This window comes from Elephas maximus, chromosome 11 (genome assembly GCF_024166365.1).
Source record: "Elephas maximus indicus isolate mEleMax1 chromosome 11, mEleMax1 primary haplotype, whole genome shotgun sequence".
Taxonomy (NCBI): Eukaryota; Metazoa; Chordata; class Mammalia; order Proboscidea; family Elephantidae; genus Elephas; species Elephas maximus.
This window is the reverse complement of record NC_064829.1, coordinates 114,594,550-114,617,345: the sequence shown is the minus strand read 5'-3', so window position 1 is coordinate 114,617,345 and position 22,796 is coordinate 114,594,550. Positions and strand designations below refer to the sequence as shown.

Genomic DNA, 22,796 nt, shown 5'->3' with positions numbered 1-22,796 from the left:
GAGCGGACACACAGTAGGTCCCCTTCGGATCAGTCTTTGGGGCCACTGTTGTGTCTCAGGAACACTCAGCACGAAGGGGAGGGTGCGGGTGTGGTGGTGCCCAGGTAGGCTCCCTAGCGTTAGTGGGAAGGATGCGGACCAGCACACGCGATGAGGTTTGACGGGATGTTTTTATTGGGTCACTGCTCTTAGTCGGGCCCCGCGCGGTCCGGCTAGGCCAGGCCCGGCACGCGGCCCCCGAAGCGGTAGGTGTACTTGCGCCCACCGCTCTTGAGCACGATGTCGCGGCGGTAGTAGTAGCGCAGGCCCCGGCTCAGCTTCTCGTAATTCATGCCCGGCTTCCTCTTGCGCTCGCCCCACAGGCGCGCCACCTGGGGCAGAGGCGGGGCTTACTCAGAGGGGGCGGGGAAGGAGCAGGGTGGGCCTGGCTGGGCGAGGCCGGGGGTGGGGTCCTGACAAAAGTTAGACAGGTCCCAGGCGGGTGGCCGGGGTAGAGGCCGGGACCCGGCTCACCAAGCGTTGTGAGGCGCCTAGTGAGGGCGAGGCTGGGGGCGGCCAAAGGAGACCAGGGCGGGATTTGGCCAGGTGGGGCTGGGGGGCGGCCAAACCTCTTTGGGGTCGCACAGCTGGAACTCGCGGCTGTTGCCCGTCCAGCGGATGCAGCTGCTACGAGCCCCGTCGCGGAGCAGCTCCAGTAGGAACTGCCACAGCTGAATAGGACCTGCGACGAGGAGGCGTGAACACTCAGGCTTCAGGGCCCCAGGCCGTGGCGCATCGACGACCTAGGACGTCCAAGGCGTCCTACCAACTCGAGGCCCCAAGAATCTGGAGCCCTCATATAGGGGACCCAAGAGTCTGCTTTGGACACTCAGGCATCCGCTCCTTCTCCCCATCTCGGGGATTTAGGAGTTTAGCCTCCCTACCCCGGAGATGGAGCCGTGGTTGCTCAATGGTTAAGAGCTTGGCTGCTAACCTAAAGGTCGGCGGTTCGAATCCACCAGCCGCTCCACGGGAGAAAAAACCTGGCGACCAGTTCCCTTAAAGATTACAGCCTAGGAAACCCTAGGGGGCAGTTCTACTCTGTCCTGTAGGCTCGCTGTGAGTCGGCATCAACGGATGGGACACAACAACCAACAGCCTTGGAGATCCAGGCGTGCAGTGGAGACTGGGCCCCCATCCGCTTGCTCCCTAGAAGACGCTGGTCTTTTCCCCAAGCACCAGGGTACCTAAGCCCCGCCCTTACACCCTTTCCCGGGTCCCTCCCCCTCAAACTCCTTGACCCCGCCTCGCTGCACTCAGGCAGGGCTCCCTCGGGGACCTCTCACCTCGGTGGCTAGTTTGGCGGTAACAAGTCAAAGTGGAACGATCCGACTGCTGGCTCGGTTCCGAGGAAGTGGTGCGACCTGAACTCTGGTACCGCTCGGAAGGGGTGGTGCAGTCCGCATTCAGCCCCCGGGCGCAGGAGGTGGTACAGTCCGAGCCCGCAGGCCCGCCCCACGAAACGCTACAGTCCGCGCGCGTTTCTAGGCTGAGGCCCGGGCAGGTGGCGCGATCGGGGCCGATCGAGCAGTCCCAGCTGGTGGAGCCCCCCGCGGCTTGGGCAGGCGACCACAAAGGGGCCGCTCCTGCCGAGGGGGGACAGTTCAGCCCCGCTACCCCTTCAGAACCAGCGAAGGGCGTGGGGCCCAGGCCGCGGCCGGCTGGGCCCAGGGCCTGGGAGGCGGGACTCCGAGGGTCCGAGCTGAGACATGCCAGGTCCGTCCAGTCTCCAGGCCACTGAAGGGCCTGAGGGGCGGGCTCTGTAAGGAGGAACGGACCCCAAGTGAGGGGAGCTCAGGTGTCCCGGCCCTCGCCCACTCGGATGGTCTGGGTGTCTAAGGTCTCAGCCCCGGCGCCTCCTGGCCCGGGCTCCGGTTACTCGGGGTGGAGGGAGCAGCTACACGGATCCAGGTCATGCCACCTTGAAGCCACAGGCGTCTCCAGTCCCAGCACGTTTTCCCTTCAACCACCTGGGAATCTAGGCCTCCAGCCCCGGTGCTCTGGGACCCCCAGTTTCCTCCTACCTCCGCTTTTCCACACACTCACCCGTTCCCCATGGAGCTTCTGGGTGGGGTAAGGCGGAGCGCCAGTCCAACTGTGGGAGCCCTGCGAGGGGCAAGGTGGTAGCTGTGTTTAGAGAAGGGTGTCAGTAGTGATTAGAGACCCTCCCTCAACAACCCACCCGGACCCAGGACTCAGGACCCTGGGATCCCTCCTCCCTTGACCTCAGGACCTCAAGCAGACCCAGGAACCCAGCCCTCTTCTTCCCCGCCTGCAGCCACCTTTACAGCATGTCTCTGCTGTCAGCGTGTCCTCTTGACGTGCCAATTCAGGGAAATAGAAGCCAAGTTCGACTCCCGCTGCAGGCAATAAAGTGGTCAAGGCCAGCTCAGGGGTCAGCAGGGGTCCCACCTGGGCCTCCTCTCCACAGCCTCAGCCCCAGCAGCCTACCCAGCCCTGAGAGCCTGTTCCCAGGGGGCACTTCCTGTGGTGATGCTCCATCCCAGTTCGACAAATCCATGGATGTTCCTTCTGAATGTTCCGGGCCAGGAAAATGGGAAAGAGCAACACTGAGCCGGTGGCACTTAGGGACCCTGGAGTTTGGACCCCCACCCTTGGCTTGCCTCAGACCCAGGGGGCCTGGCCCCTGCTCCCTCCTTCCCCACGATCTTGGAGACTTAGCTTTCAGCCCTCCCCACTCTCAGACCCAGGATTCAGGACCCCCAGCCCCTCCTCACCCAGTCTCCAGCTCTGCGCTCACCTCTGGCAGGTCCCTCTGCCCTCAGCCGGGGGTCTCAGCCCCATTTCATACCATGGACCCCCTCCCCGGGGGCCGGGGCAGGGGGGAATTTTCCAAGACGTCAGAGCTGGGGGTTGCAGCGGGGTCGAGTTGCAGGGGCAGGGCGGAGCCGCGCCCCCCAGCCTCAGGGATGGGCGCCTGTCACCCCCCCGAGTCGCTGGGGCTGTCCTGCAGCTGGAGCAGCTTGGGCCTGGACCTGGTCTTCGGGAACAGCGGGCTGAGGGAGTGGGGAGCCCTACGTGGTGATGGGGGGCAGGCGGGAGGGGGCGGGGAGGGCTCAGTGTACAGGTTCTCCCTTTGGGGGACTTGATTCTGCGACATAGTAGAGGGAGAGGGTCTGGGGTGGGCTGGGCTGAGCGAGGCTTATCTGCAACAGGAAGCGGGATTTCCGGCCATCCCCTCCCCACGGTCGACGTCACAATCCACAGAGGTGGGGTGGGGTGAAGAGAGGCTGACCCGGGAAACCCCATCAGGCCCTTCCAAGGGTGTTGGGGAGGACGTTTGGGGACTGCTCCCTAGAAATGTCAATCATAATAACATCGACAGTATAAGCAATACAAAAGTAATAGTAATATCTAACATTTTATGCGGGGGGGGCTTCTTGTTGTGCTCAGCTGTGCTGGGTCTTCATTTAATCCTCTTAAGAGGTAGTTAGTATTCTTATCAGCATTTTATGAGGCAGGAAATTGAGGCAGGCTTCCTTCTACTTCCACTGCAGATCCCATGCCCCTCCGTGTTATAACAGACAGTTGGGAAGAACTGGAGAGATTTGATCATGAATTGAATATGAGCTATCAGAATTACTGTTAATATCCGTAGATGTGGTAGTGGTAGTATGATAGGAAAGATGTCTCTACTGAGAGATGGATACTGAGGTATTCAGGAGTGAAGTGTTACAATGTAACATTTGAAGAAATTCAGATCATTCCGCAAAAAACAAAAATGTGTACATGCAACATATACACACATGCAACATTGAGGACATACGTATACTAACAATTTATTAATTCTCTGAAATTCAAATGTAAGTGGGTGTCCTGTGTTTTTATTTTCTCAATCTGGCAACCTGGCTTCAGAGTCTCTGCTCAAGCCCATCAAGGTATATTAATAGGTCAATAATATTTACTGTTAAAAATACCCTAATTCTTTATAGGGACATTTTCCAATATTCACCCAGCTTCAATCATTTACCAGTTGCCATTCTCCTTTCATCTTAATAACTGTTCCCCCATGCAGCTCTACTCTAAACGCCTTCCCCAGAATCCCTTGTAAGGGGGGTGGGGGAGTGGTGGTTGGTGGGGTGGGAGGTGGGAGGGTTGAGGGGAGTGAGCACTGCTCTTCTGTCCATTTGGTTGTTGTTGTTGTTAGGTGCTGTCGAGTCGGCTCTAACTCATAGTGACCCTATGTACAACAGAACAAAACCCTGCCCCGTCCTGCGCCATCCTCACCATCGCTGTTACGCTCGAGCCCAATGTTGCAGCCACTGTGTCAGTCCATCTCATTGAGGATTTTCCCCTTTTTTGCTGACCCTCTACCTTACCAAGCATGATGTCCTTCTCCAGGGACTGGTACCTCCTAATAACATGTCCGTAGTACATGAGATGAAGTCTCGCTATCCTTGCTTCCAAGGAGCATTCTGTCTGTACTACCTCCAAGACAGACCTGTTGGTTCTTCTACCATATTCAGTGTCCTTCACCAGAACCATAATTCAAAGGCATCAATTCTTCTTTGTTCTTCCTTATTCATCGTCCGGCTTTCCGATGCGTGTTGCGATTGCCCATTTTACAGAAGGGACAATATGGTCTCCACCCATCCATCCAACCCCAGAGGCCTGAAGGGAGTCCTGACCTTCCCTGCCCCCCAGCCTCAGGCCTCCTCTCCAGAAGAGATCTCAAATTCCCTCTGCTCCTGTCTTCCCCCTTACTGCATCACATTTTCCAGTCTGGCCTGAGGGTCAGAGGCCTCTCTCCTGTGTATTGCCATCTGTCTCTCCCCGGTAGGTTCCCCCAGCTCTGAGTGTTGCCCCAGGCCTGCCTCCAGTGAGGGCTGTCACTCATTCTCTCTGACAAGTCCGTGTCCACCTGAGTCTCCCCATCTCTCTGAGTGCTCCTGTCTCCCCCATCTTCTGTTTCCATCTCGCTGCTTTTTTTTTTCCCCATCTCCCTTCTTACTCCCCTATTTCTGGCTGATTGTTCTCAGTCTTTTTTCATCTGTCTGCCTTGAGCTGCCCTCCCCATCTCCTCCATCTCTGCCTGATTGTCTTTCCTCCACCCCAGCTCTCTTCTCTTTCCTCCCTGTTCCTAGGACTCCCGTGCACACATTTAAAACCTCCTTTCTGGAACCGCTCTCTTCCGGTCTCCTTCCTTGCCTCCCTAATTGCAGTGAGCGGGAGGGGGTGGGGAATGGGGAAGCTAGTGATGGGGGGTGGGGTGAGGGTCCTGGGGCTGGGTGGTCTAGCTCAGGTTGGAGGGGGCCGAAGGGCACTTCCTGCTGGAGGGAGGCCCTCGCCCCCCTGACCCTCAGGCCAGACTGGAAAATGTGATGTCAGAGTGGGGCAGTAAGGGGGGAAGACAGGAACAGAGGGAATTTGAGAACTTTCCTGGGTCACCTCCTTCCCTGAGAGGTCCTGGCACCATCTCTCTGATGCCCCAAAGTCCTTCCCAACTCCTCCCAGTGAGGGGTCCTGGTGGCTCGTCCCTAGATTCTCATCCCAACCCCCCCTCCCAAAACCTTGCAATCTTTCTACTCTGGCAGGTCTCTGCCCCAGCCTTCTCCAGGAGCATGGCCATCTCAGGGCTCTTACTAAAGTACAAACCTGTGATGCCACCTCCCCGCTTAAATGTGCCTCAGCTTCCTGGGGCTTGCTGTTGCCTTCAGGGTGAAGGTTAAGCTCGTACCCTGGCACTCAAAGCCCAGGCAGACAGACAGGCAGAAACAAGCTCCAAGTTGGGAAAACAGGGCCACACAGAGCTGGGTGATCCACAGAGTCCTCAGGCATCACTGGCTTCTCTACCATCCAATCGCAGAGACAAAGGTGCAAGAGAGTAGAGGTTCAGATAGGCAGAAACTTAGGAAGAGAGAAGAGACAGGGACACTCACGGAGACGCTAAGAGAGAGACAGGAGACAAAGAGAAACACTCAGAGACGCACAGGCACAGACGTGTGCTGGGCTTTGGCAGGCAGAGCAGAGAGGGGTTTGCGAACCAGAGGATGGGGACCGCAGAGGCTGGGAAGGACACAGAGAGGAAGACAGAATGATGGACAGTGACACAGGACCTTGGCAGTGGCCAAGAAGCCTTTATTCAGGGGGCCTGTCAGGCGCCTCCTCAGAGCTCCCACAGCACCCCAGGCTCCCCCGTTTCAGCCCTGACCACTTGACTGCCACTGGCAACGTGCCTATCTCCTGCTGCTGGACCATGAGGCCCCAAAGGGCAGGGCCAAGAGCTGGCTCAGTCACTGTTTGTGTGCTGACATTGTCCAGGGCTTCGGTGAGAGCTTGCTGAACAGACGCAAGCCTAGAAGGCTGTGCGCTCCAGAAGGGCAGGGCCTGGAAGACCCTATACCCTTGGCGATGAGAACACAGCCTTGATTTGGCTCAGCTGTGGCCTCGCCATGTGCGTCAACTTCCTCCTCTGTGTGGTAGACTGTGCTTAGTATATGCTTGTGAGGCTTCAAGATGTAATGAACACATACTGGGGGCTCCAAAATGGCTGCCTGGGGTTTACCTGAGCAAACCTTCGAGGCTCCCCACCAGCCCCAGATGGGTATGCCAAGCCCCACTCCCCAGGGTGCTTCCAGGCAGTGGCCCAGCCAGGGATGGAAATGAACGTAAATTTATTGAAACTGGTTTTGGGGCAGGTGTGTGGGTACAGTCGGGGAGTTTTCCAGAGAGAACTGTGGGAAGAGCCAGCGCCCGGCCGGGTGGAGCGGGTGCCCAGCCACAGACCCTATCTCAGGCCCAGCTTCTTCTTCTCCTTCTGCTTCTTCCGCACCACGTCCAGGTTCCGGTCCTTCCACATACTCTTGCGCAGCTTGATGGGGCGTGAGCCCACGTATTTCCCTGGGGGTATGAGGGGCTCAGGTCAGGTTCGGGGGCTCAGCCAGATGCCCACCACACCCGCTGCCCCCAGAGAGATCTCACCCACCATTCATCTCGCGCATGGCGCGCACGTAGTCACTGGGGTCCTTGAAGCTGACGAAGCCATAGCCCTTAGTCTTGCCTGTGCGCTTATCACGGATCACCTTAGCCTTAAGGAAGGATGGGAAGCGGCTGAAGGCACGTGCCAAGATGTCATCATTCACCTCATTGCCCAGATCCCCACAGAAGATCCTGAAGTCATCTGGAGTTGGGAGAGAGAAGGTCAGAGAGGCTGCAGATGCCCGGTGCTGCCACCCTGGCCTGGCCCAGTGCCTGCCTTACTTCAGTACTCCACCTTCTTTGGAGCACCCCCCCAAGCCTCCCTCCCTGGGTTCCTGGCAGGGCCCTTCTTAGTAATCACCAACACCTGTGTAGTGTTTAGCCCCTGACAACCTCTCTGCTAACCACTCTTGAGGCTCTAACACACTTGGTCCTCCCAACAATGCTTTTTACACTGAGGCATAGAGGTCAGGTCACCTGCCCAGAGTCGCACAGCCAGAAAGTGGCAGACCTGGGGCCTGAACTCCAGCACCCGGCTCCAGAGTCCTCACTTTAAGCCCTCACTGCATTGCCCTTCCCACCCCAGGGCCCTCCCACCCATTCCTACAAAGAACCCCCCTCCTCCGTCCCAGCCCTGGCCTGTCTGTGCTCCTGGGGCCCCGTGGCCTCCTGGACACCTGCCCCTGTAAGTTCTGGGGCTCCTAACACCCACCAGTATGGACCTTAGCACCAGAGGCTTCATCTTTCCTCAGCTCCACTTCCCCTGCAAAGCCTGTTCTGATGCCCCCTTGAGCCCTGAAACCCACACACACTGCCCGATCCTTCTCCAACCCTACTCTCAGCTGCTGTTCCTGGGCATGTCCTCCTGGCTGGGACCGGGGCTGTACTGAACACAGGCCATTCCCATGAATCCCTATCCCCATGAGGCAAATAATACTGCTATCGGCTTTCTGGAGATGACAAAAATGACGCTGAAAGGCTAAGCGGCTTGCCCAAGGTTACAGAACTAGGATCTAAGGCCTGCACCAGCCATGTCAGGGCTGAGGCTGCCAGAGCCCTGGCCTGGAGCACAAAGGCAGTCCCAGGAAAGAGGGCAGAGGCCAAGGACAGGGGTGGGTCTGTTACTTCCTCAGATACATTGCAGTTTGTCCCATGGCTTCTGTAGTGATTAAGGAAGCTCTTTAAGAAGCAAGTAAACCACCCCAGAAGGAAACCATCCGATGAACTCAGAGGGTAGGACCTGCTACAAGACAACTGGCCTGGATGCACCAAAAAATATACACAAAACAAAGACGTGGGGAGACCATTCTATGTTAAAAGATAATCTAGAGACATGAAACTAAAGGCAACACGTGAATTTTGACTGGATCCTGATTTGGGGAGAAAGAGAATAGTTTTGGGACAACTGGGGAAATGTAGGGGCCTGGTGGCACAACGGTTAAGGGGTCAGCTGCTAACCTAAAGGTTGGCAGTTGGAATCCACTAGTTGCTCCTTGGAAACTCTACGGGGCAGTCAGAACCGACTTGACAATAGGTTTTTTCGGGGAGAGATGTGAATACGAACTGAATATGCGACATCGTGTAATCGCTGTTATTTTCATAGCTGTGATCATGGTATTACGATAGGAAAGAGAATGTCTCTATTCTGAGGAGATGAATACGGAGATGTTTAGACATCAAGTGCTGTAATGTTTACAAATTGTTTCAAAGGACTGAACAAAAAAATAAATAAATAAAGTGCTAAAGCGAATACGGCAAAATGTTAATGACTAAATCTAGGCTGTTCACTTTCAAGTCCGTTTCACTTTCAACAACCTTGCTTGCTGAAGGTGAAGAGGACATGAAGCACTTAGTGATGAAGATCAAAGACCACAGGCTTCAGCATGGATAACACCTCCACATAAAGAAAGCAAAAATCCTCACGACTGGACCAATAAGCCACAGCATGATAAATGGAGAAAAAATAGAAGTTGTCAAGGATTTCATTTTACTTGGATCCACAATCAGCACCCATGGAAGCAGCAGTCAGGAAATCAAACGATGCATTGCACTGGGCACATCTGCTGCAAAAGATTTCTTTAACGTGTTGAAAAGCAAAGACGTCACCTTGAAGACGAAGGCCTGCTCTACCCAAGCCACGGTGTTCTCAGTCGCCTTACACGCATCTGAAAGCTAGAGTGACAAACGAAGGCCGAAAAAGAGCGGATGCCTTTGAGTTATGGTGTTGGCAGAAAATGTTGGCTATCCCACGGACTGCCAGAAGAATGAACACATCTGTCCTGCAAGAAGTACAGCCAGAACGCTCCCTAGAAGGGAGGATGGCAAGACTTCGTCTCACATACTTTGGACATGTTATCAAGAGGGATCAGCCCCTGGAGAAGGACATCATGCTTGGTAAAGTAGAGGGTCAGCGAAAAAGAGGGAGACCCTCGGCGAGAGACACTGACACAGTGGCCGCAACGACGGGCTCAAGCATAACGGTTGTGAGGTCGGCACAGGTCAGGGCAGTGTTTCATTCTGTTGTACGTAGGGTCGCTATCAGTCAGAACCCACTCAAAGGCACCTAACAACGATAAAAAGGCTGTGCACTGTACTAGTCTTTCAATTTCTCTGTGAAATTTTTATTTTTACCAAATTTTATTGTGAAAATTTTCATAATAAGATGGGAGATAAAAGAACACTCTGATATTGAGCCAGCCAGTCCCTTCATGAGGAAAGCTGGCATGAGAGCGCCTAGGTGCCAGCAGTGGCTGGGGGAGTGTCCTGCCCTTTAGAGCCGCAGCCTCACCCTCCAGGAGCTGGGACAGCAATAGTGCAGCCTGAAGGCGAGGGGAGCTTCGCCCGTCCCTGGCTGAGCAATGCCTAAGCCCGCACTCGAACCCACTCACCTGCATCCCACTCCAGCAGGCTGGGGTCCTCCCAACTGCTCCCAGCCGCTGTGCGGATGCAGCGTTTTAGTTTCTCTGGCTTCCCTTTCTTCTTGTCCTCACCCAGGGGTTCTGGGACCTGCAAAGGAAAAGAGGATGGGGTAGGTTTTTGGGGTGTCTTTTGGACCCATCTGCCCCGTCAGGCTCTCCCGCCCTCCTCTGCACCCTGGCCCTCCTGCCTCTATAGTCAGAGCACTTGATGCACTTCTGGGTGTGGGTGACATGTGTCTGCCTCCACGGCCCCCCACTTCAGGGTCTCCAGCCCCTCCAGTCCCTGAATCATTTCTACCTCCATGATGGAAGACGACACGTGTGTCTGTGTGTGGAAGCTCATGCCTGTCTGCCCTCCCGGCCCTTCCTGCCCCCTACTGATGTCCTTCCTGCTTACCTCGAGAGCCATGAGGCCAGGGGGTGGCTCAGGTCGAGGCGGTCGGGGCCTTGGACGCAGGGACAGGAGCTCGGGAATGCGCAGTGGGGGCAACAGGCCGCGAACTACCTCCAGCGGGAGGGGCAGAGGCTCAGGCTCAGGCAACGGCATGGCCAGGGCCAGTGGAAGGCTGGGCCCAATGACCACAGGGCCAGTTGGGGTGCCCCCTGCCCCCACAGCTACTGCCGCACTGGCCTCCTCCAGTCCGGCAGCCGCCACGACTGCCTCTTCCTTCTCTTTGAGGCCCAGGCCCAAGCCCAGTCCTAGCTCTCGGGGAGCCGCCGGCTCTTCCTATGGGCAGAGGAGAGTGTAAGGAGGCCAGGCCACAGGCTCGGACCTTACTCCCACTCTGACCTTACATGATACAGCAAGGGCCTGAGCCTGAAAGCAGGAGATGAGAGACCAACACAGAGAAAGGAGGGCAGATACCCAGAGACAGACTCAGAGACAGAGAAACTCAGGTGGAGAGAGAGACAGACAGACATAGAGAGAAACACAGGGACGAACTAAAATGCTAGGTGAGAGAACTAGGGAGACATGTGAGACACACACACACATCAAGACAGAAAAAGAGTGAGAGGAGGACAACCAGACAAAGGAATGGCAGAGACACAGAGAGGGAAATACACCCACAGCTTGTGTTTTTCTCCATAATCCTTCATAAAAATAAGGAAACACTAAGAAAAACAAAAACAGGAAAATGTAGCCACAAAGAGAGTCAGAGAAAGACAAAGGCAGAGAGAGACATTACAGGAAAGCTAGAGATGGCAAGGCAGAAACATGAAAAACAAGGGGAAAGGCAGATTCAGACACAGGCCACTGCACCCCAATCGAGGGTCTCCCCGCCCATGGCACCCTTGACCACCAGCAGGCTGTCCACACTCACCAGGGGAGGTCGCATGGCTGCCATGGAGCCTAGGGGGGGTCCTGGGGCCCGAGCCATTGGTGGTAGCATCATGGGTGGTCCAGGAGGCCCAGGCAGAGGGGGGCCCACGAGAGCCTGGTGAGGTGGCCGAATGGCCATGGGGCGGGGTCCACCTGCTGCGGAAGAGAGAGCAGAATCTGTTAGGGTGTTAGTGGGCGAGTTCGAGGGCTCAGGGTGGGTATGTGGCAGGAATGACGACCATGGCCCCCTCACCTGCTCTCTGCAGCACATGGGGGACGAAGGCCGGCCGAAGGATAGGGGCCCTCTGGGGGGCCACGGCTGTGGGAGAGAGAGATGGGGGTGTGTGTCATGGGGGACTGGGGCACGTGGGGCAAAGTGTGGGGGGACAGTTTCAGCATCCAAGAGATCCCGGAGAAGTGTCTGGGGAAGCTTCTGGAGACATGGGGGGGGGGGTCTCTTCATGTGTTCAGCTGGCAAAAATTTACACTGAGGACCTTCTCTGTGCCCGACCCAGTGCTGGGCAATGCCAGGGACACGCCAGTAGACCAAGGCTCTCAGGAAGCTCCCAGTCCAGGGCCGAAAGAACAGGCTCATCACCAGAGTGATCAGGGCTGGGATGGGGGAAAGCCCAGGGAGTTGTGGGAGCCCAGAGGAGTCCTCTGACCAGCCGGGGGCCTAGAGACGGTTTCCTGGAGGGAGGGACACGTGAGCTGAGGCAGAAGGATAATGAGGAGCTGCTTAGGCAAAGGAACTATCACCGGCAGGGAGAGCATCTGTGAGCAAACCCGCCCCTATTGTCAGTTTAGTGTGACTGGAATAGAAGGCGTGAGGGATTAGAGGACATCATAAGATAAAGGTGAAGAGGTGAGCAGGCAACCAAGCACGGCCCTGTTGGCTGAGCTGTGGATGTCCTCCCGCGTGCACTGGGGAGCCACAGACAGGTTGGAAACCGGGCAGGGTGACTGGCTCAGACATGCATTCTGATCAAGACCACAGTGCAGAGTGAGAGATGCTACAACTTCTCAGGTAGCATCAGATGGAAAAAACAAGAGTGTAACAGGATTTAGGTAAAACCATCAACAAGTTTGATCTAAGGGAGATTATATCGGAAGTTTACACCCAACTGAGAACACGCATTCTTTTCATACACACAGAGAAGTAATGTCACAAAAATGGACTGTATGTATGAAGGTCACCTGAACAACAAGAGGAGAGGATGGCCTGCGGGGAGGGTAGTTGGGGGATTCTAGCTGGGTGACAGTGAGCAGGGGAGAGACGCGCCTCAATGAGAGCATTGTTGGCACACTCCAGCCATGTTTCAAGCTCCTCGAGAGGATGTGAGAGGTCTCTCTCTCTGTAGGGCCTTAAATGCTAGGTGAGGAGCTTGGCAGTATATGTAACACCATGTGGCAGGCGCCAAGACCCCTGCCCTTCATGGAGCTTCTATCTTAAAGGAGATAAAAGACGATCATAATACGTGAGTAAGTCGTATTGCTTGTTAGAAAGTGATTAAGAACTATGGAGAAACACAAGGTAGGGACTGAGTGGGACAGTGAGAATGGGGCAGTTTGCTATAATTGGGGAAGTGAGAGGATCAGGATCCTATCTGAGAAAGGTGACAACACCAGGCCGAGGAATGAAATACAGAGGTGATTTCAGAGTAGAGAGACCAGTGGGTTAGGTGAGAGGCTAAAATAGTCTAAACAAGAGTGCGTGACAAACCACAGAGATGTTTTTCTTTCCAGGGAAACATGGGGTCCCTAGCCCCAGACCCACCTGCTCTCCGCAGGAACATGGCTTCTCGAGCCTCTGGACTGTCCAGGTGACTCCGATCACCAGGGCCAAAGCCAACTGTTGGGAGAGACGAGAATGATGGGAAGTACCCCCTTTTACCACCTGCCTGAAGCTCACCCCCACCCCACACCCCTTACTTACCTGGGCCCACGAAGGGGGGGCCGCCCACCATGGGAGGAACCACTGTGGCTGCAGCAGCTGCCCGAGCCTCTAGCGTCTGCTGGACCTTTTGGGGAGGAGGATAGGGTAAGGACTGTGACTCAGCGCCCCCAATCTGCCCTGACTGGCTTATTCCAGGAGGCCAAGGGTTTTACTCTCCGCATTTTGTATGGGGTTAGTTACATGTCAACCTTGAGGTCTCAGCTAAAATGCTACTTCTCAGGAGACCTTTGGGATCATACCAGCTAAAGCTGTCCTGCTCCTTCCCAGTGGCAGCTTCTCTTATCACCCAGTCTCACCTTCTCCACTTAACAGTACCTGAAATTACGTCCACCTTGTCCTCTCCATCTCCCAGGCCACCTCTGTGGTCCAAGCCACCATCATCTCTTGTGCTTAGCCCCTACAGTCTATTTTCCAAACAGCAGAGTGACCCTGTTAACATCTATGTTGGACCATATCACCCCTCTGCTCAAAATCCTCCACTAGTCCTGATCTCAGAGGAAAAACCGAGGTCCCTACAGTGGCCCAGAGGAACCGACAATATCTGATCTCTGTCATCTCTCTGCCCACCTCCTCCCATGTTTCCCCTTTGTTTATCACCACACTAGTGGTAAGCAGTTGTAAGAGACCAGCCACACTAGTCTCCCTGCTGTCCCGTGAACATGTCAGGTATGCATCTGCCTCAGATCCCTTGCACCGGGAGTGCTCTTCCTCCAGACATCTGGACGGTTCCCTCCTTCATCTTTACACCTCCGCTGTAATGTCATTTTTCAGAAAGGCCTTCCTTAACAGTGCTTTTAAATCTCTGCCCTTCTTACCCTACGGTGGTCTGTCTCTCCCTCAAAAAACCAAAACCAAACTTGTTGCCGTGGGGTTGATTCCAACTCATAGGGACCCTATAGGACAGAGTAGAGCCACCCCATAGGGTTTTTCCAAGGAGCAGTTGGAGGATTCAAGCTGCCAAGCTTTAAGTTAGCTGCCAATATAAACTCCAAAGAGGCAGTAGTTTTTCTTCTCTGTTCCTTCTCTGCTATACACCTAATGCCTAGAATAGTGCCCGGTGCATACAAAGCACCCAGTAATTATTTGTCAACAGAATGAATGAGTGTCACTTCTTTTTTAAAATAGTCTTCCTCTCTACTAGTCACAGGTAGCTGGTTACTGGGCGCTCAAAATGTGACTAATGCAACAGAAAAGTTGTTTAACTTAAATACAAAATTTAAATAGATTAGAACATTTTCATTGTTGCTGCAAGTTTTATGGACAACATGCTTTAGAATATAAGCTCCCAAGGAGCAGAAATGTTGTCTGTCTTAGTCATTACAGTCCTCAGCACGCAAAACGGTGCATGGCACACAAAATCTGTCATGCTAATCAACAAGTCACCACGTCAATAAGTCTATATACAAACACCTACCGTGTGCTAGGCCTTGTGGTCCCTGACTTGTATGCCTTAGCCATACCTGCTGGTATGTGTTGGTCGCGATAATCGGGCGGATCACAGGAGCTGCTGGGACCTGCATCGCTTCTACCGTGGGGACAGTAGGCACCGTGGGCACAGCAGTCGGGATCCCCGTTATCGGAGCCCCCAGAACTTCCTGCTCAAATCTGTAGGAGCAGGACAGATACTAGAGATCAGGGCCGCACGCCAATGCTGGAACGCTGGGTACACCGCGACAGCGCCTTCGCCCCTGCCCATCTCCCATCCCCGCCTCCACAATCCCGAAGGTCCCACTGCCCCACGCCAGAGCCATGTCCCGGGCCTGCGACGGCCAGCAGACTCCCGGAGTGGGCGGCTCTGACTCTAGGACGGCTTTCATCGCGCTGCGCCGCGGGCCTTACAGGGCCATCTCCGCTTCCATCTCCTTCAAGCGCTCCTCGCCGCTCTTGCCCGGGATGCCAGCGCCAGGGCCCGGGACTACGGGTCCTCCTGCACCCGGAAGTCCCGGGGCTGGCCCTGCCCCGGCCATCGCTGCTGCCGTCGCTGTCGCTGCTACCACCGCCTCAGCTCAGCCGCCGCCGTCGCCGTCGTCGTCGTCGCCGTCGCCGCCGCCGCCGCCGCCGCCGCCGCCCCCCGTTTGGCCACCTACTCTGTGACTACGTCACGGTAGGCACCGGTATATGGCGTCAGAGCGAAAGCGACGAGGGCTTTTAGGTGACGTCAATACGTCATCAGGGCCCCGCCTTTCCGCCCAGGAGCGCGGGCCAATGAGAACCCGGCCACTCCCTGAGGGCCCACCTCAGGGAGGAACTTGGACCAATGAGACTGCCGGAAAGAGGAACCCGGCGGAAAACCTGGGCCAATGAGAGCACTGCGGAGGAAGGCCGCGGAGCCTTCATGGAGGGACATGGACTAATGAGAGCGCAGCGGCGCCGGTTGACCCCACCCCCGATGTGGAACCGGGACCTTTGCGAGCTCAGCAAAGTTTGGAGTCCCCGCCCAGGGGCCAAAGGCACTTTTCGGGAACATGCCTACGTCTTGTCGCGCCCAGGGTTGGGCGAGGCTGGGGCAGAGCTGGGACTTGGACTCCCACTCTAGGGTGGTAGACAGATAAGCTACCGGACAGTGATTCCCAGAAAAGGAAGCGCCTGACCCGGTATGCCTGGGGGAAGTGACATCTGAAGTATAAGGCGACATTTGCTAGGCGAAGATGGAAGCAATGTTGTGGGCAGAGGAAACAGCTCACGCACAGGTCCAGAAACAGCAGTCAGAGGCGTCACTTCAGAAGGACGCGCGTGCGGGTTTGGTCTCTGCGTCCTTTCGTGGGACACAGCTGACCCCTCCTTTTTTGGGAAGTTTTCAAAATGTTTATGAATATTTTCAACCATACGCAGGAGTGGAGAGAATAATAAGATGAACCCCCACGTACCGCTCAACTTCAACAATTATCAATATTCTACCCTTCTTGTTTTATCTATACTAATCATATTTTTGTTCAAAACCGACAGCGAAATTAAAAAAAAAAAAAGCTCAATAGACACTCACAACTTGTCAGGATTGACCGACTGTTTAGTATTTTGCTGCATTTACTTTTTCCCTGAGCTATCCGAAAGTCTGCAGAGGATGCTGTACAATCAATGCTCATGGAAGCAGCAGTCAAGAAATCGAACGACGCATTGACTTGGGCAAATCTGCTGCAAAAGACCTCTTTAAAGTGTTAAAAAGCAAAGATGTCACCTTGAGGGCTAAGGTGCTCCTGACCCAAGCCATGGTCGCCTCATAAGCATTTGAAAGCTGAGCAATGAATAAGGAAGACCAAAGAAGAACCGATGCCTTTGAATTGTGGTGTTGGCAAAGAATGTTGAATACACCATGGACTGCCAAAAGAACAAACAAATCTCTCTTGGAAGATGTACCACCAAAATGCTCCTTAGAAGCAAGGATGGTGACACTTCATCTTACATACTTTGGTCATGTTATCAGAAGGACCAGTCCCTGGAGAAGGATGTCATGCTTGGTAAAGTAGAGGGTCGGTGAAAAAGAGGAAGACCCTCAATGAGATGGACTGACACAGTGGCTGCAACAGTGGGCTCAAGCATAACAATGATCATGAGGATGGTGCAGGACTGGGCAGTGTTTCATTCTGTTGTACATAAGGTCGTTATTAGTTGGAACCAAGTCGATAGCACCTAACAATATAACAATCTGAAAGTAAGTTGCAGACATCATCCCTAATACTTCAACACACATCACCTAAGAACATTCTCCCACCCAACCACAATTATCCCACCAAAGATACTTAATACAGATGCAGTAGTATTCTCTAATATATGACTTACCCGCAATTGTCCCAAAAGTGTATTTTTAAACATTTTTTAAAATCCAGGATTCAGTCACGATCCTGCATTGTATTTGGTTATCTCTCTTTAGTCTTTTTTACTTTCTAAAGAAGAATACGGTTCAGGTGTTTTGTACAAAATCCTACAACCTGCAATAGTACTGAAAAGAAGGGCCTTTTATGCGTGTTATTTTGTGGTTCTGTTACCAATTGCTAATCTGACACAAAGGCTCCTTGTCTTTTCCAGAGTAAGAATACATGCAAAAGACAAACTTTATTCAGCAAGCTTTATTTTGCTTGAGTCAAGCAAAAGGAGTCAGGAGGGATCTAAGCCTCTCCAAAAGATGGACTTGAAGAGGGAAGCAAGGCTAGGGCTTATATGGGTTCGGTGGAGACAACAGAGTAATGAATATTTAGTGGGCTTCTTTCAAGGGGCGGGTACTTCTCAGAATAGCAGTGCATGTTAATTAGCTTGTGTGTGTATCTGGAATCCAAGATGGAACCTGCTGATATTCAAGATGGAGTCCTCTTGGCAGCCCTTGGCATCACTTATTATGGGATATACCACACATGCGCTTGATCTTTGGCACTACATCACCACCTTCGGAGGGCTAGGGAAGGTCGAACAGCAGCCACACTCTGCTCCTCTGTGCATGTGGAGCCTGCAGAGGAGGGGGGGACTAGAAAGACACTAAGGAGGAGATAGTAATTCACGGGCTACCCCAATCCTATTTCATGTTGACAGGGTGGGTTCCTGTTTAACCAACTTCTGGATGATAATCTTTTAAAAGCTCTTTTGTTCAGCCACCAGCACAGTTAACCCTATCTGTCTCAGTTCACTCAGTATGACTTTGGGATACATTTCTAAAACTGGGATTGTTTGGACAAAGAGTAAACGCATATATAGTTTTGCTGGAGTTTACCCCATAGGTGTTGTTCCATATTGCACTTCCACTGATATATCAGAGTGCCTGTTTTCCATAACATTGTCAAGAGAAAAACGCTTTTTCCCAGGCTGAGGTATGATTTAGGAAATAATATTGGAATCATTATTCCCTGTCCTTTAGTGTAGAGAATGTGACCCAGCTGGAGCTGGACTCACAAGAGCTCAACAAGACTCACAAGAACACATCAACTGGGCCCTGAGGTATAAAGACAAGAGATAGAATAATCTTGGAAAATATCTTTTAGGGAACCTTTCACTTAAGCCAGAACACAAAAGACTGTCCACTCTTATCTTTTTCTGTCAACACATAGTTAATAGAAATTTGTTGGACCAATGAAGACCCTCCTGACTGTCGTTACTGAAACCTGTACCAATGATCTTTAAGAAAGGCAATTCAAAATATAGGATGAAAGTTTCTAGCCAATCTGTGAAAAGGTGAAGTTTTCAATGGTTTTGCCCATTTGTAGTGTTAATAACATACTGATGACTCTGTAACCTTCCTTGGACTCGGGCAGACATGGCTGTGAAACCTGCTTGTCCGTTTTCCTACTTCTTTCTATTCTGTAATATTCCTTAGACTCGGGCAGACATGGCTGTGGCAGTGTGCTTGTCCGTTTTCCCATTCCTGTTGATTCTCTAATGTTCCTTGGACTCGGGCAGACATGGCTGTGAAGCCTGCTTGTCCGTTTTCCTACTTCCGTCTATTCTGTAATATTCCTTAGACTTGGGCAGACATGTCTGTGGCAGTGTGCTTGTCTGTTTTCCCATTCTTTCTTATTCTGTTCTCTGGACTTGGACAGACATGTCTGTGGCAGCATGCTTGTCTGTTTTCCCATTCCTGTTGATTCTCTAATGTTCCTTGGACTCGGGCAGACATGGCTGTGAAACGGGCTTGTCCGTTTTCCCACTCTTGCTTACCCTGTAATACGTCCTTGGACTCGGGCAGACATTAGCTCTGGCAGCGTGCTTGTCTACTTCTCAACTTTTGTCTTCCTGAATATATGCCGAATAAAACTCTTCTTGCTGCACTAAACTTTGTGATGTTTTTCCCCCACGACAGGTATCAAGTTTTAACTTGCTTTTCTCTTGTTATGATTGAGTCTGAGCCTATTTAAGAGAATAATCCTAGTATTTTGCTTTTTTCTGTGGAATGGTTGGAAATTTTCTTTTCCACTCTGACACCATGTGTCACTTACGTATCTTTATGGTGTAAATTGCAATTTTTTTCTCAATTTGTCATTTCTTTTAGTTTTGCTTATTTATATATTGCCATGCAAAAGCTTATTCTTATGTAGTCAAATTTATCAACATTTCTCCTCATTATTCTGGATTTTGAATCGTAGGAAAGTTTGCCCAACTTCTAGTTTATAAAAGAATTCACCTTCATGGAGTTCACATTCTATTTTAGGGAGACAGTAAGTCTAATGTAAAACAGGCAGTGTGTTGGGATATAAACTGTGCTCTAAAGAAAACTTAAGCAGGAAAGGAGGGTAAAGACCCAGATCTGGAGTTCGGAAGAAAGATGGAGACTGGAAACCTAGATGAGGAGAGGGAGGAGGGGGCAGGACCCAGCTGGGTGAGGGGGAGCAGCAAGGGTGACGCTTGGGAAAGCCGATGTGCCGAAGCTGGAAAGAGCAGCCAGGGACGTAGGAGGAAGGTTGGAGAGTGGGTGCTCTGGAGAATAAGAGAGGAGTTGTAGGAGGGAGGAGAAATAAGGTTCAGGATCACAAAGATCTCATCTCCCTAATTTGTGAACTTGCTGCAACCCCAGTAAAACTACCTTCCGTTTTTGCTTTCTTTTGGAACCAGGCAAGTTGAGTATCAGGTTCATTTTGTTTGGGAAAATAAACGAGCACAAAGAGACAGGAAAACACTGAAAGATAAGTGCAAGAGTGCAACCAGCTATTTCAGATGCCGTCATGGGTTGAATTGCATCCCCCCAAAATGTGTTGTAAACGCTAATCCTCACACATGTGGGAGCAGCTCTGGTGGTGCAGTGCTCAGCTGCTACTTACAAGGTCGGCGGTTCGAACCCACCAGCTGCTCCACGGGAGAAAGATGTGGTGGTCTGCTTCCATACAGATCACAGCCTCGGAAACCCTATGGGGCAGTTCTACTCCCTCCTGCAGGGTCGCCATGAGTCAGAACTGACTCAGCGGCAGCAGATTTGGTCTTTACACATGTGCATGCGATCCCATCTGGGGACAGGTGTTTTTGGTTATTTTAATGAGGCTGTATCAGTACAGGAGCCCTGGTAACGCAGTGGATAAAAGCTCAGCTGCTAACTGTGTATCAGTATAAAGCCCCAAACCAAATCTGTTGCTGTCAAGTCGATTCCAACTCATAGCGACCCTACAGGACAGAGTAGACAGCCCCATAGGGTTTCCAAGGAGCACCTGGTGGATTGGAACTGCCAACCTTTTGGTTAGCAGCCAAACTCTTAACCACTGTGCCACCAGGGTTTCCCGTATCAGTACAGGGTGTATCTTAAGCCAATCATTTGAGAGCAGGTTAGGTACAGAAGCAAGCACAGGTTAGAGATGATAGATGCCACTCCACGTGAGGGTTGACAAGCAGCCACATGAGGGACAGAAACGGAAAATAGACAAGGATCTTCTGAGAGAGACACACACACGCCCCCCCCCACAGAGATAGTCTTCCCCTAGAGCTGATATCCTCCGTTTGGACTTCTAGCCTCCCAAATTGACTCGGCAGCAACTGGTTAGCCTCCTAAACTGAGAAAGTAAATCTCTGGTCATTAAAGCCACCCGCTTGCGATATTCCTGCTACGGCAGCACCAGGAAACTAAGACAGAAACTCAGCTGTGTAAGAAGGCTCTGTAAGGAAGGTGCTGTGGGAAGGGCACAGGGAGAGTCAGCTGAGGGGGCTGCAGAGAAACCAGCTACGGCCCAGCTAAACACGGAAACTTAGTGTGTCACAAAGGTGACCTCTCAAGCCAGGGGGTAAAATTTTACTTTATGAATCGAATAATCCACACATAGTGAAACGCACAGACCTTAAGTGTACAGTTAGATGCATTTTGACGAATCTATAACGCTGGTGGCTCGGTGGTTAAGGGCTCAGCTGCTAACCAGAAGGTCGGCAGTTGGAATCCACCAGGCGCTCCTTGGGAACCCTATGGGGAGTCCTACTCTGTCCTATAGGGTTGCTGTGGGTCGGAATCGACTCAATGGCAGCGGGTTTTTTATACACCTGTGTAACCCACACCACTGCCATCATATGATACATGTCCATCACCTCAGAAAGTCTCCTTGTCTCCTTCTCAGTTCATTCCCGAGTCTACCTCTTCAGTTCTGACTGGGACTTTTAATACATTGTTGGGATAGTGGAGGGTCTGGAGTTGAAGCTGCCAATGATTTCATTCTACTTGGATCAACAATCATTGTCCATGGAAGTTGTTGTTAGGCGCCATTGAGTCGGTTCCAACTCATAGCAACCCTGCATACAACAGAATGACACACTGCCCAGTCCTGCACCATCCTCATGATCGTTGTTATGCTTGAGCCCATTGTTGCAGCCACTGTGTCAATCCTTCTCATTGAGGGTCTTCCTCTTTTTCACTGACCCTCTACTTTACCAAGTATGATGTCCTTCTTCAGGAACCGGTCCTTCCTGATAACATGTCCAAAGTATGTGAGACAAAGTCTTGTCATCCTCATTTCTAAGGAGCATTTTGGCTGTACTTCTGCCAAGACAGATTTGTTTGTTCTTTTGGCAGTCCATGGTATATTCAATATTTGCCAACGCCACAACTCAAAGGCGTCAACTCTTCTGCAGTCTTCCTTATGCATTGTCCAGCTTTCACATGCATACTTCCATCAAAGTACCAGTCAAGATATCAAATGACATATTGTATTGGGCAACTCTGCTGCAAAAAGATTTCTTGACTTTTAGAAAGCAAAGACGTCACTTTGCTGACTAAGGTGCATCTGACCCAAGCCACGGTCTTTTCAGTTGCCTTGTATGCATGTGAAAGTTGGATAATGAAAAAGGAAGACAGAAGAACGGATGTGTTAGAACTGTGGTGTTGTGAAGAATATCAAATATACCATGGACTGCCAAAAGAACGAACAGATCCGTCTTAGAAGAAATACAACCAAATGTTCCTCAGAAGCGAGGATGACGAGACTTTGACTCACTTTGGTCACATCGGGAAAGGCCAATCGCCAAAAAAGGACATCATGGTTGGTAAAGTAGAGGGCCAGTGAAAACGAGGGAAACCCTCAATGAGATGCACTGACGCAACAGCCACAACCACGGACTCAAACGTACCAGTGATCACGAAGATAGCGCAAGACCGAGCGACCTTTACTTCCGTTATACACAAACTGCCATGAGTGGGGCTGACTCAGAGGCAACTAATGACGACACTGGGATATCTGTGACAGGACAAACTGGGTCCATTTGTCAGGATAAAATCCCAAAAGGCACAGAGATTTAAATGTAAAAAAAGAAACCGTATGAGAACTGGAGGATAAGCTCGTTTCCTAACACATCCCGCCCGCGGTTACTCTGGCCTCCCCCGTGGTCCTCACGCTGGCACGTCCCACCGCAGCCCCTTCCTCAGACGCCCGAGTGGCCCCTCCCACCGCAGCCCCTTCCTCAGACGCCCGCGCGGCCCCCTCCCACCGCAGCCCCTTCCTCAGACGCCCGCGCGGCCCCCTCCCACCGCAGCCCCTTCCTCAGACGCCCGCGCGGCCCCCTCCCACCGCAGCCCCTTCCTCAGACGCCCGCGCGGCCCCCTCCCACCGCAGCCCCTTCCTCAGACGCCCGCGCGGCCCCCTCCCACCGCAGCCCCTTCCTCAGACGCCCGCGCGGCCCCCTCCCACCGCAGCCCCTTCCTCAGACGCCCGCGCGGCCCCCTCCCACCGCAGCCCCT

The 22,796-nt window shown here is 52.7% G+C and overlaps 2 protein-coding genes across 3 annotated transcripts; both read right to left on the bottom strand.

Moving 5' to 3' along the window:
* Positions 1 to 188: 188 nt before the first annotated feature.
* On the bottom strand, positions 189 to 2,670 carry ETV2 (ETS variant transcription factor 2). The gene is given in 6 exon segments (XM_049902477.1): positions 189 to 371; positions 609 to 721; positions 1,326 to 1,799; positions 2,086 to 2,166; positions 2,322 to 2,399; positions 2,491 to 2,670. Coding segments are annotated over 6 exon segments (999 nt in total). The 5' UTR covers positions 2,561 to 2,670.
* A 3,987-nt stretch (positions 2,671 to 6,657) lies between these two features.
* On the bottom strand, positions 6,658 to 15,299 carry RBM42 (RNA binding motif protein 42). 2 transcript variants are annotated; one of them, XM_049901445.1, is made up of 10 exons: positions 15,014 to 15,299; positions 14,635 to 14,779; positions 13,154 to 13,238; positions 12,995 to 13,069; positions 11,471 to 11,536; positions 11,219 to 11,394; positions 10,294 to 10,623; positions 9,867 to 9,984; positions 6,986 to 7,180; positions 6,658 to 6,900 (listed from the first exon to the last, which is right to left on the bottom strand). In XM_049901445.1, the coding sequence occupies exons 1-10, from the start codon at positions 15,139 to 15,141 to the stop codon at positions 6,788 to 6,790; spliced, it is 1,431 nt and encodes a 476-aa protein (XP_049757402.1). In that variant the 5' UTR covers positions 15,142 to 15,299; the 3' UTR covers positions 6,658 to 6,787. The 2 variants fall into 2 exon arrangements, with proteins under 2 accessions (XP_049757402.1, XP_049757403.1); XM_049901446.1 differs by lacking the exon at positions 11,471 to 11,536 and having other exon boundaries at positions 11,219 to 11,373; positions 15,014 to 15,298.
* Between the last annotated feature and the right edge of the window lie 7,497 nt (positions 15,300 to 22,796).

Excerpts from the sequence above, each read along its gene's own strand:
- RBM42 (XM_049901445.1), bottom strand. The coding sequence starts at position 15,141 with ATGGCCGGGGCAGGGCCAGCCCCGGGACTTCCGGGTGCAGGAGGACCC. Across the intron at positions 11,537-12,994 it reads CATGTTCCTGCGGAGAGCAG|CCGTGGCCCCCCAGAGGGCC; the intron begins GTGGGTCTGGGG and ends TCTCTCCCACAG. Across the intron at positions 6,901-6,985 it reads CGCCATGCGCGAGATGAATG|GGAAATACGTGGGCTCACGC; the intron begins GTGGGTGAGATC and ends TCATACCCCCAG.